Source organism: Mobula hypostoma, chromosome 9, assembly GCF_963921235.1.
Source record: "Mobula hypostoma chromosome 9, sMobHyp1.1, whole genome shotgun sequence".
NCBI lineage: Eukaryota > Metazoa > Chordata > Chondrichthyes > Myliobatiformes > Myliobatidae > Mobula > Mobula hypostoma.
This window is the reverse complement of record NC_086105.1, coordinates 62654613-62667076: the sequence shown is the minus strand read 5'-3', so window position 1 is coordinate 62667076 and position 12464 is coordinate 62654613. Positions and strand designations below refer to the sequence as shown.

Genomic DNA, 12464 nt, shown 5'->3' with positions numbered 1-12464 from the left:
AACTGTATTTCCCTCCTCAGAGCTGTTGAGTATCTTGTGTTTTTTGTGGGTCATGTGTAATCTGACTGAGGAAGCTGATAACAACATTATTGCTATACAGCTGCATACTGATTTTTTCCAGGTGGTGGAGCTTATTGGCCCAAGAGCAGCTGCTGATGAAACCCTGGTGATTTGCATCAATATACCCATGGATACATCCTACAGTAGCTACATTTACAGCAGTGTTGGAAGGGAAACAGTTAAGCGATTAAAGGGGTGTTATTTAAATTCACAGACACACAAGAGGTTCTGTAGATGCTCGAAATCTTGAGCAACAGACACAAAATGCTGGAACTCAGCAGGTCAGGTAGCACCTATGGAGGGAAGTAAACAGTCAATGTTCTGGCGTGTAATGTCTACAGTTTATTTCCCTCCATAGATGTTACCTGACAAGCTGAATTCCTTCAGTACTTTGTGTGTGTTGCTAACTTAAATGGTTTGCTTTGTCATGGACGATGTTGGTTACCTTAACACTACTGACCCGAGTTCAATTCCACCACAGTCTGTAAGGAGTTTGTACATTCTTCCCATGACCACATGGGTTTCCTCCCACAGTCCAAAGCTAAATGTAACTAGTGGGTTAATTAGTCACATGAGTGTAATTGAGCAGCACGATCTCATTGGGTCAGAAAAAACTGCATTTCTAAATAAATAAATATTGTCCAGGCAAGTGGACAGTACATCATAATAGTGCTGGCTTACAGGTCATAGAGATGACAGGTATTGAACCTGCAAAGCATGCACTCTCCCACGGAACTACATCTCTGTATGTACAGCAGATGATAGCAAAGCCATTTGGAATTGACCCAGATGACCCGGCTTGCTAAATTCCTCTATTAGTCACAGCGCCCCTGCGGCCAGTGTTGCTGAATGAGACTTCTAGGATGCTTACGACAGGAATCTGGTAGAGACACCGATACGATGGGAGGTGGTTAAGACTCACTTGTTACAAATGGTTATTGCTTGGCATGTGAATGCTTCTTGGTAATTAACACAAGCCTGAATACCCCCAGGTCTTCCAGTACAGTTTTTTTTTAAAACACAGAATGATAAGTGTATGATGCATTGCCAAGGACAGTAGTAGAGGTAGGGACTACAGGGAAATTTAACAAACTCTTAGTTAGGCAGGCAGATGAGAAAAATCGAGAGCTACGTGGGAGGGAAGGGTTAGACTGATCTTAGAGTAGGTTAAAGGGTCTACACAATATCGTGGGCTGAAGGACCTGTATTGTGCTGTACTGTTCTTTGATAATTTCATAAAGCTATATCCCAGTGAAGAGCCCTAATGATTAAAACTGCAAATCAAAGATTAGCTTATTAGCAAGTTAGAAGTGCAGAGCACTATAGTTTCAAGTATCATTTTATATGTTGAACATAAGAAAACCAGCTAAAAGAACAATATTTATTGCTGCGCCGGTCAAAACCAAATCACTTGCTTTCCTTACCTGCAATGAAGGTCCTGGAGTGGGTGTGGACTGTGTGACAGAGGTTACTGCTCCAGTATGTGCTGCTGAGACGGTGGTTGCAGTATTTGTTGTTCCTGCAGTTGCTGTTTCCCCGTGAACACTTTCTGGTAAACCATTGTTATTTGTGTCTGGTGGCTGAACTGTGATAGGCAAATTCCAACAGGAAAAAACATAACACGGAATAAAAAGGACATCATGTGATTAAACATCCTATTGAGACCAAGGAAACTGCATTTTTCATGGTCACGTAAAATTGTAAAACTGTAAACACTAATACTGAACTTCTAGATGCAAAATAAACATCACCCCAATTTATTTCAATTGCCTTTTTATAGGAAGTTTCCAAACTCCATCTTCAATGTTTATTATACTTTAGCTACAACCAAATAGAACACAAGAAGAAAAATTATAGAAAGTCGCTTAGTTTCCACACTATTCTCTACCCAAAACCCCTCCACATCTCCAATTCCCCTTCATTCACAAATGTTGTTAAAGCGAACCTTTTGATCAGGTTTTTGGTTACTTGTTTTATTTCATTTGACTCCTTTTTTAAAATAACATTTCTGTGAAAATCCCATGTTTTAGCTTTCAACATTTACAGCACTCTATAAATGCAAGTTATTGCTACTGTTTACAGTGCACCCAAGCAGGAAAACTTGCATTACTAGGACAAATGGATTGTGATATCCTTCAGAGAACATTGAAGTGGAGTAGTTACTGAAGGGAATTCGGAGAGACAGGATTAGGAGGAGTCAGCATGGCTTTGTGTGTCGAAAGTCCCGATTATCGAACCTTGCAGAGGCAACCAAAAAAAGTAGATGAAAATAGGGCAGTGAATGTTGTCTAATTAGATTTTAGCAAGGTGTTTGACAAGGACTGCATGGTAGGCTGGTCTGAGGGGTTAGGTTCCTATGGAATCCAGAGAGCTAGTTAGGTGGATTCATAATTTGGCTCAGAGGTGGGAGGCAAAGAGTGGTGGTTGAAGGCGGTTTCTTCCTTGGAATGGAGGCCAGTGACTAGCAGACTAGTAGTGTGCTGCAGGGGTTGGTGATGGGACACTTGTTATTCATTATTTATATAAATAATTCGGATGCACAAGACTTGATCAGTAAGGTTGCAGATGGCATGAAATTAGGAGGTGTTGTTGACAGTGAAGCAGGTTTACTGGGGTGGGGAGGGGGTCGTCCTGACATGTTACAGAAGTAGGCCAAGGAGTGGCAAATGGATTTTAATACAGAGATTGAAAGTCGGGTGCTGCATTTTAGAAAATCAAACAGGATAGGTCCTATACTAGGGAGTGTTATGGAACTGAGGGACCTAGAAGTACAAATGCATAATCCATTGAAAGCAGCATGATAGGTAGACAGGGTGAAAAATGCATTTAGCATGCTGACATTCATCTGTCAGGGCACTGAGGAGAGGAATTGTGACATTATGTTGCAGTTGTACAAGTTGTTGGTGAGCCACACTTGGAGTATTGTGCACAGTTTTCAATCACCCCATTACAGGAAACATGGTTAAAATGGAGAGAAGATTTACGAGGATGTGGCCAGGATTAGTGGGCCTGAGGGACAGGCTGGCCAGGCTAGGTCTTTATCACTTGCAGCGCAAGAGAATGAGGGGCACCCTTTTATAAATGCTTAAAATTATAACAGGCATGGATAAGGCTAATGGTAACAGTGTAGGGGACTCCAAAACTAGACGGCATAGGTTTAGGGTCGAAGGGCCTGTATCCATGCTGTATTGCTCCGTGACATTCAGCTAAAATCAAAAATTCTTGTGCAAATAGAAACTTCAAGAAAAAAGTAAAAGATGGTTCCATTCACATTTAATATCTTGCATCAGCGACATACAGTTTCTATCTGGAATATTGTGAGCTTTACACAATTTCTTCCAGAAAACTAATGAATAAAAGCTTCAAAAATAATAGGATGGAAAAATCATGCAACTAATATTGCTGCTGCCACCTTACAGTTCCACTGACCCAGGTTCAATTCTGACCTCTAGTACTATCTGTGTGAAGTGGCTTTGTTTTATGTTGTAAGGAAAATTATCTGTTGCATCTGTGAAGTAGCCTGGACAAGAAACAATAGTTCACTGTATGTTGACCATGTTCGTCTCGGCACACAAAGTAGTTCAGCAAATTTACTTGACAACTATTAATTACCATATATCCTTCCTTTATGGCCACTCAATTGACTTCTACTTCATCCGCTCACCTTGATTCAAAGATATGTTTGCTGTGCTGGAGGTAGCCGTGTTCGTGGTGTTTGTCTCCGTAGTTTCATGGGCAGGCTCTTCTGTTGCTTGATGAATCTGTTGATCTGCAGTCTGTATGCTGTTCTCTGAGGCAACTACTACAGCTGCAGGTTGTTCTACAGCCACTGGTACCTGACTGTCACTGGTGTGTGTAACCAAGCTGGTTACTTGAGGGGAAACTGCTTCCGAAATTACAAATACGGGCTGTCAAACACAAAATACACGCAGTAATAAAGTATTGTAATATGAACACTTTAACACCTTATTTATTATTATTTAGTTTTTTTTTGTATTTGCACAATTTGTCATCTTTTGTACATTGCTTGTTTGTCTGGCTTTGTTAGAGTGTAATTTTTCATTGACTTAATTGTGTTTCTTTGTTTCTACTGTGAATGCCCACAAGAAAATGAATCTCTGTATAGTATATGGTGACAAATATGTACTTTGATAATAAAATTTACTTTGAACTTTGATGGTGTGAACATTAAGGAATAACTCTCGATTATTTGTATGCTTTTACTGTAAAAAAAAATCCGACAAAAATCTTGAAAACGTACTAAAATCTATAAACAAATTCATTTTGAAGAATATTTTCATCTAAATGAGGATTGCTCGCGCCAAAGACAAACCCTTATTTAAGCCAGAGTCATAACGTTAGCAATTTTATTTCAACATCTCTGCTCCAACTGGAAAGATAAATTTTAAACAACTTGCTAAATCTATTCACTTTGATCCAGTTTAAGAATAAGGGGTAGGCCACTTAGAACAGAGTTGAGGAAAAACTTTGCCACCCAGAGAGTGGTGGATATATGGAATGCTCTGCCCCAGAAGGCAGTGGAGGCCAAGTCTCTGGATGCTTTCAAGAAAAGAGATGGATAGAGCTCTTAAAGATAGTGGAATCAAAAGTTATGGGGATAAGGCAGGAACTGGATACTGACAGTGGATGATCAGTCATGATCACAGTGAATGGCAGTGCTGGCTCAAAGGGCCGAATGGCCTACTCCTGCACCTATTGTCTATTGATTCAGAATGTATTTGTAATGTCAAAGCACACCATTTTAAAATATGTTACGTATACATAATTCTACATCATAAAACATTCCATAGAAACCATGATGGAGTTTCAGAAAGGTTATGGGGGACACCGCACATAATGAATGAACAAACGAACAGAGGACACAGCTAAATAGAGGTGTTTCCAAAAGCTTTTGGTATAAATATGGAAAGAATGGAAATAAAACAGATTAGGAAGAAATACAGAGCATATACATGGGATAGATTAGAAAAAGACACTGCCCCAAAGCTAGGAAAAAGGGAACAGGTAAGCAAATATGCAAGAGCTTTTGTTCCTGAGGACATTGGTTACAGGTTAGAACACTGAACACTGCAGCACAGTACAGGCCCTTCGGCCCATGATGTTGTGCCACCCTTTTAAACCTACTTCCCTCCATTTTTCTATTATCCATGTGCCTATCTAAGAATCTCTTATATGTCCCTAGTGTATCTAACTCTACCTCTACCATCATCCCTGGCAGCGTGTTCCATGCATCAACCACTTTATGTGTGGAAAAAAAGCAACCTCTGACATCCCCACTATACCTTCCTCCAGTCACTTTAAAATTATGCCTCCCCATATTAGACATTTCTGGCCTGGGAAGAAGTTTCTGGCTATCCACTCAATCTGTGCCTTTTATCACCTTGTACACCTCCAACAAGTCACCTGTCATCCTCGCTAACTCCAAAGGGAAAACCCCTAGCTCATACAACCTAGATACTATAGAAGGAATTCAAATTGAGGAAAAAAAGCAAATCACTGAAACTGTAACACCAACTTGAAATTATACTGCGCGGTAGAAAAAAAATAATTCATGCAACAAAGGCAAATGTTAGAAGTGACCAAAGCCTGGGTTTAAAGGGAAATCTACGATGCTAGAATGAAGAAGCAGATAGGTTTATGACAGGTGTTCCAGAATCCAATACCTAGGCAGAATCCACACCCATTCAAGGAGATGAGAAGGGTTTTCTCAAGGCCAGGGAGAGAGAATAAAGAAGTTGTAGTGGTGGTGGCTTAAAGGTGGGAGGGCAAGGAGGAAGTAGAAGAGGAAAAATTAGGGATATAAAGTGAGATTGAGATTAAATTATAAAAAATTAGAAAAGTACACAGGGAAACAACGGATAAAGTAAACCAATTACCTCAGTATTAACTACAGAGGGACTTGAGACAACTCCTGTTGTAGCCATTAATGCTGCTGTTGCTGTAGCCAAGGGGTCAATAGTTGTACTAATCCCCTGGGTGGCCAATGTTGTTACTCTAGTCAGGGCAGTGGCTGGTGTTGTGAAACTGGATGATGCAAGATTAGTTACTGCTGAATGGGCAGCAGATACTGTACCAGTCACAGTACCTAGTGAGGTAACACCTGCAAGCAAATACATTAGAACATGTCAAGAGCTATTAAATCACCCTTGAAGAAACTCTTAAGCAGCACAGAACCCTAAGGTGAAATACAAGTCAGAAATTCAGTTAGAGTCACCGAGCACTACAGTACTGAAACAGACTCTTCAGCCCATTTAGTCATGCCGAACAGTTATTTTGCTTAGTCCCATCTGCACCATAACACTCTATACTCCTCCCATCCATGTACTTACCCAAGCTTCTCTTAGGTGGGCAATTAAACCCCCATCCACCACTTCCTGCTGGCAGCTCATTCTACACTCGTACCACCTCAAGTAATAAAAGCTCCCCCTCAGGTTCCCCTTAAATATTTCATCTTTTCACCCACCCTTAATCTACAGTACTGTAGAAATGTCTCAGGCACATATATATAGCTTGGGTGCTTAAGACTTTTGCACAGTACTGTGTTTGTCAACGAGGAGTGGAGACAGAGTTTGTAAATCTGGCAGGAGCAAGAAATATTGGGAATGGCGAGGGTGTGGGACCGGTGGCAGAGAAGTGCCAGGGTGGGGGTGGCATGGGTGCAGGCACACCCAGCCCTGAGACACCAGGCAAGGTCATTTGATTCCAAACAATTGGTTTATTGATCATTACAGAATGTCCCTCTGGAACTTCCCTCTTCCTTCCCATTTTCCCAACCATGATTTCCTTCTCCCTACCCTCTTTCAACTCACAGTCCAAAATACAGACCCATTATCAGAATCAGGTTTATCATCACTCACGTCATGAAATTTGTGGGTTGTTTTGCGGCAGCAGTACAGTGCCATACACAAAATTAGTCTGTACTGTGCAAAAGTCTCAGGCACCATAGCTATATGTGCTTATGACTTCTACACAGTACTAGTTCTAGTCTCACCCAACCTCAGTGGAAAAAGCCTGCTTGCATTTACCCAATCTATACCCCTCATCATTTATCAAATCTCCCCTCATTTTACCATGCTCCAGGGAATAAAGCCCTTACTGTTCAACCACTTCAACTCAGATCCTTGAGTATAGGCAATATCCGTGTAAACTTTCTCTGTACGCTTTCAATCTTATTGATATTTTTCTGGTAGGTAGGTTACCATAGCTCCACACAATACTCCAAATTTGACCTCACCAATATCTTAGACAACTTCAGTATAATGTCCCAACTCCTGAACTCAATACTCTGATTTATGAAAGCCAACGTGCCAAAAATGCTCTTACAATCCTATTTACCTATGAAGCCACTTTGTTGTTGCAATTCATATAAACACAGGAGTGGGATAAATAGAAAAGAAGCCATTTCCTCCTTCACAATGCTTCTATTTTATTTTAAGACTCGTTTAATATAATGGATATGTTCACCTCCTGCACCATCTACCAACTTACACTTGTCAGTGAAACCCATCATTTCACAAATGCCAATTGGGGCCAAATTTTGAAAGGTGATCCAACAACTTCTTAAAACATGGAGTCTTAAATCCAATTTGGATCTGTCATACTTACATGCAATCAAATATAGAAGACCACGGAGCTTAAAAATGCTTTTCTATGGTTTCTACACAACTACAGCATTGACCATAGAACAGTATAGCACAAAACAGGCCCTTCAGCCCACAATACGGAGCCAACTCTTTAACACACTAACATCAGAAAACTTCCCTTCCATATAGCCCTCCATTTTTCTTTCATTCATGTATATGCCTACCTAAGATTCCCTAATGTATCTGCCTCTACCACAACTCCTGGCAGCATGTTTCAAACACCAGCCACTCTGTGTTTAAAAACTTACCTCTGACATCCCCCTTACTTTCATCTGGACACTTTGCCCCTTGTATTGGCTACTTCTGCCCTAGGAAAATGTCTCTGGCTATCCACTCTGTGCCTCATCATCATGTACACCTCTGTAAGTCATCTCTCAACCTCCTTCATCCCAAAGAGAAAAGCACTAACTTCTCAACCTATCCTCATAGGACAGAAATAGGCACACAGTTGACTGTAAAAGTACCCAATTGTGAAAGATCCAAAGAAATGTTATATAAAAGTACCTGTGGTCCCTTTCACTAGCAATGTTGTGACTGTAGGCTTGGTTGAAGATACAGTGACAGGTGTAACGAGTCTGACTCCACTAACTGTTACTGGAGTTCCACCAACAGTTCGTAGAATGGTACCAGGTGTTCCAGGCGTCTTCAGAACAACCTAAAAAAAAGTGTTTTTTTCTAAATTTACTCATTTAGAGGATACAACTGTCACAGGCCAAGTCAATATTTACTTTCCATCCCAAAAATGACCTAGAAAAATTGCCGGTAGCCACTTCCTCGAACTGCTGCTATCAATGAAAGTATTCTTTCTACTACTGACAGGTAAGGAGTTCCAAGATTGGAATAAAATGCATCCTACTAATGATCATGTTACAGGCGGCTGTGAAGGCCAAGTCACTGGGAATATTTAAAGTGGAGGTTGATAGTTTCTTGATTAGTAAGGGCATCAGAGGATACGGGGAGAAGGCAGGAGAATGGGGTTGGGGCGGGGGATAATAAGTCCGCCATGATAGAATGGCGGAGCAGACTTGATGGGCCAAATGCCCTAATTCTGCTCCAATGTCTTAAGGTCTTATCTGAGCATGTAACACGACTGACCAGAAATTAGGACCCAGCATGGTAGTCAAGTGATTTTCCACATAGTCTTAAGAATGCTGAAGGCGACCAAATCAATTCATAATGCCACTGGGAAGTGTTTTCAACTGTGGAGTCTGAAGAAACAGGAGGAACAGGCATAACATGGAAGAAGAATGGGACTATACACAAATACAGCTTCAGGATTAATCAAATAGGCATTACCTGCGTCACACCAGGCTGTCCTGCAGTAAATTTTGGCACGGCTGTAATGATCTTGGCAGGTGTTCCTGTTCCAGATGTGACTACTTTTGTTGTAATGATTGTTATTGGAGATTTCATAGCTGGAGAAACATTCACACCTAGAATAAAATGCATTAGTGATTCTGTTAAGGATTTATAATTTACAAGTTCTCCCCTCTTCCTTCCCCTTTTCCCAACCATGATTCGCCTACCCCTGCCCTCTTCCCACTCTCAGTACACAATAGAGACCCTTATCAGAATCAGGATTATTATCACTCACATATGTCATGAAATTTGTTTTATTTTTTGCGGCAGCAGTACAATGCAATACATAAAATTACTACGTATACACACACACACAAACATTATATAAAGCAAAGTGGATCACTAAGGCAGGATCTAGTGTATTTGTCAAAGTTGTGTCTTCATTCAGTTAAGCATAAAACACTCCAGTGGAACAGATTGAAACGGTGAATATCTATATGTCTACTTCTCATGCAAAGATATGATTTTGTGCTGGAGGGGGTGATAGGATATGTGAGGTAGTTGCCAGAAATGAACATTTTAATTAGTGAATTACGATTGGATAAATTAGGGGTTTCCTTTGGAAAAGGTAAAAAGCAACTTAATTGAGGTGTACAGTTTTAAGGGCCCCAGGTAAATATGAATGACTTCTTTAATTGCTCAGCAGAGATATCAAAAACTAGGGTTCCACGGATTGCGAGTAACTGTTATTATGATTAGGGGAGAGATGAGAAAGGTATTTTGTTCACCTAGAGGTTGATAATGCATTTGGAAATCACTATCTATTGGTGTGGTAGAGCAGAAACCCTCATTACTTGAAGAGCCTTGACCGTCTGGGCTGCAGTTAAGTATTGAAAGGAAGGAATAAGCAAAGTACATTTTTTGACCAAAGCAAATATGGGATAAAGGGTCTCGCCATAAGTTTTCCATGAGTTTTAATTACAAATAAGATCCTCTCTCTAACACACACAAAATGCTGGAGGAACTCAACAGATCAGACAGCATCTTATTTCGGTAGAGAGATTTGGAAAGGAGGAACACTAACTCTGCAAAAACTGCAGAAATAAAAGCCACGGAATGCTGTTTTAATGGAAAATGTAAGTGCCATTATGAAATAGTAAAATCAAATTGAATTTGGCTCTGGATATAAATTGAGACCTGAAATTACAGGGAGAAGGCAGGAGTATGGAGTGAAGAGAGATAATAAATCAGCCATGATGGAATAATCGAAGCAGATTCGATGGCTTAATTCTATGTCTTATGATCTTATGAAAAATCTATGAAAAGGAATAAACATTTGACGTTTCAGGCCGAGACCCTTCATCAGTACTGGAAAGGAAGGGAGAAGAAGCCAGAATAAGCTGGTGAGGGATGGACCAGGAGTACAAACCTGGTAGGTGATAGGTGAGACCAGGTGAGGGGGAAGGTGGGCGGGTAGGGGAGGGGAGACGAAGTGAGAAACTGGGAGGGGACAGGTGGAAAAGGTAAAGGGCTGAAGAAGGAATAATTTGATAGGAGAGGAGAGGATTCCATGGGAGAAAGGGAAAGAGGAGGAGCACCAGAGGGAGACGACAGGCAGGGGAGGAGAGGTAAGAGGGGAGGAAGAATGGGGAATGGAAGGAGGGTGGAGGGGGTGAAGAAATTACCTGTAACATTGGGTTGAGCCATCAGTGCTGAAACAGGAATGGTTTTTATGATGGTTGTTGCCCCAGGTTTACTGCCAGAAGGGGCAACACCTCCAAGACCAAGGATAGTTTGCTTCGCACCCATTCCACCAGCTTGCGAGGTTGTGATTATTGTGGTTGGTTTACCATCTGCCGCCGTCACCAGTCTCACTATTGTTCCTGGAGGAAAGGGGCCCTTTGCCTATACATTTGTTAGAAACAATAAAATTTAAAATTCATATCACTGAATCAATAAATTTCCAAAATTATGAAATCTATACATTACATAAGATCTGTAAACACCTATACATGACTGACCGTTCACTAGAAGGAAGGGTGGGGAGGGATTAACAAGAAATGTCTGCAGCCAACAGAAATAAAAGAGGAAAAGAATATGGGAAAGAATTATAAAAAAGGCTAACGAAGACAGGCGAACACAAAGAGTAATAGAATAAGTGTCAAAAAGATGGTTAACCAGAAAGGCAAGTTCTCTGCAGAGCAATTCATACATTGCCGTTAATAAAACAGTGTTCTGTGCACAATCCATCAGATTTCTGAACGGACAATAAGCCCAAGAACACCATCCCTTTTTGCAATAATTTAATTTTACATATATATTTTTTGTAATTTATGGTTTAAAAATATGTATTAGACTGTACTGCTTCCTCAAAACAACAAATTTCACGACATATATCAGCCATATTAAACCTGATTCTGATCAAAAGCTGGGACCACGGACTCGAGTCATAGCAAGAAAAACAAAATCAGGTCTAGATTGCACACTGCAGAAAATTAGAAAACAGAGAGGAGGAAAATGGAAAGATGCAACAGTGTGTTGCGATAGAATAACAAAACTATAGAAGGAAAAAGGATGTAGAAGAGGAAAAAATACAAACAGGTAGACAGCAATCACTAACACTATAGTCTATTGATTACTGGATAGTGGAAAAGTGGTACAGTAAGAAATATGCAGACTAATTAGGAAAGTGGGAAAAAAACTGCAATAATAATCACAGTGGATTTCAACACACTGACTGGACAAAAGCTATAGAGAAAAGGAATAAGCAAAAATAATTTCTCTAATGCATAGAGGATAGGTTTACAATCCTACAAAAAGCACCCCCCCAAAAAAAAAATCACTATTGGATCTAGTAACAGGGAATGAATCAGACGTCTGGTTTGACGGAGCTACGATGGCGCTAGAGCAGCTTCTTCGAGCTCATCTGCGAAAACAGCTTAATTTCTACCTTTAATGTCTCTTTCCTTTTCAAGGTGGATGGGATTCTGTCAGTACCCTTGACCTGCAGTTGCACTCAAACTGTAGTTCTTTGCGGTGACGGGACCTGCTCCCAGAGCTCACTGACCGGTCGCTTTTTGATATCCCAAGGGCATGGCCTAGAAGATGAGCATGCCTTCTGGATTCTGAGGCTTCATGGCCCATAGATGAGCCAACTCCTTGTTGCTGTCACTGACTGAAGCATCGCAGGAGAAAACAGAACATAGGGTACAGCAGAGGTCTCGGTACTCAGCGAATTGGTCTCTCTCCTTTCCTCTCATTGGTGGGGGAGTTTGTAGCTGATTCTCGAGTCAGACAACTCGAAAAAAAAGCGATGCAGCACCATAATCAACGAGTGGCTTTGTTTTTGTCTCCCCCTCACTGAGTAACACCTCTCTGCCCCTTTATTAGGGGAGAGAGAGCTCGTGGCATGTTGAACTGTTGGGTGAATGATTAATTTTT

At 40.8% G+C, this 12464-nt stretch overlaps 1 protein-coding gene across 2 annotated transcripts in view; it reads right to left on the bottom strand.

Annotated features, from left to right (window-relative positions):
- LOC134351767 (host cell factor 2-like) overlaps positions 1-12464 on the bottom strand; it is an 80591-nt gene that overhangs the window by 34643 nt on the left and 33484 nt on the right. For both annotated transcript variants that reach the window (XM_063058404.1, XM_063058405.1), the window contains exons 12-17: positions 10709-10928; positions 9021-9157; positions 8229-8379; positions 5958-6181; positions 3725-3968; positions 1485-1645 (exon numbers count right to left, since the gene is read on the bottom strand). In XM_063058404.1, coding sequence (XP_062914474.1) covers positions 1485-1645; positions 3725-3968; positions 5958-6181; positions 8229-8379; positions 9021-9157; positions 10709-10928 — 1137 coding nt within the window. The remainder of the gene's footprint in view (positions 1-1484; positions 1646-3724; positions 3969-5957; positions 6182-8228; positions 8380-9020; positions 9158-10708; positions 10929-12464) is intronic.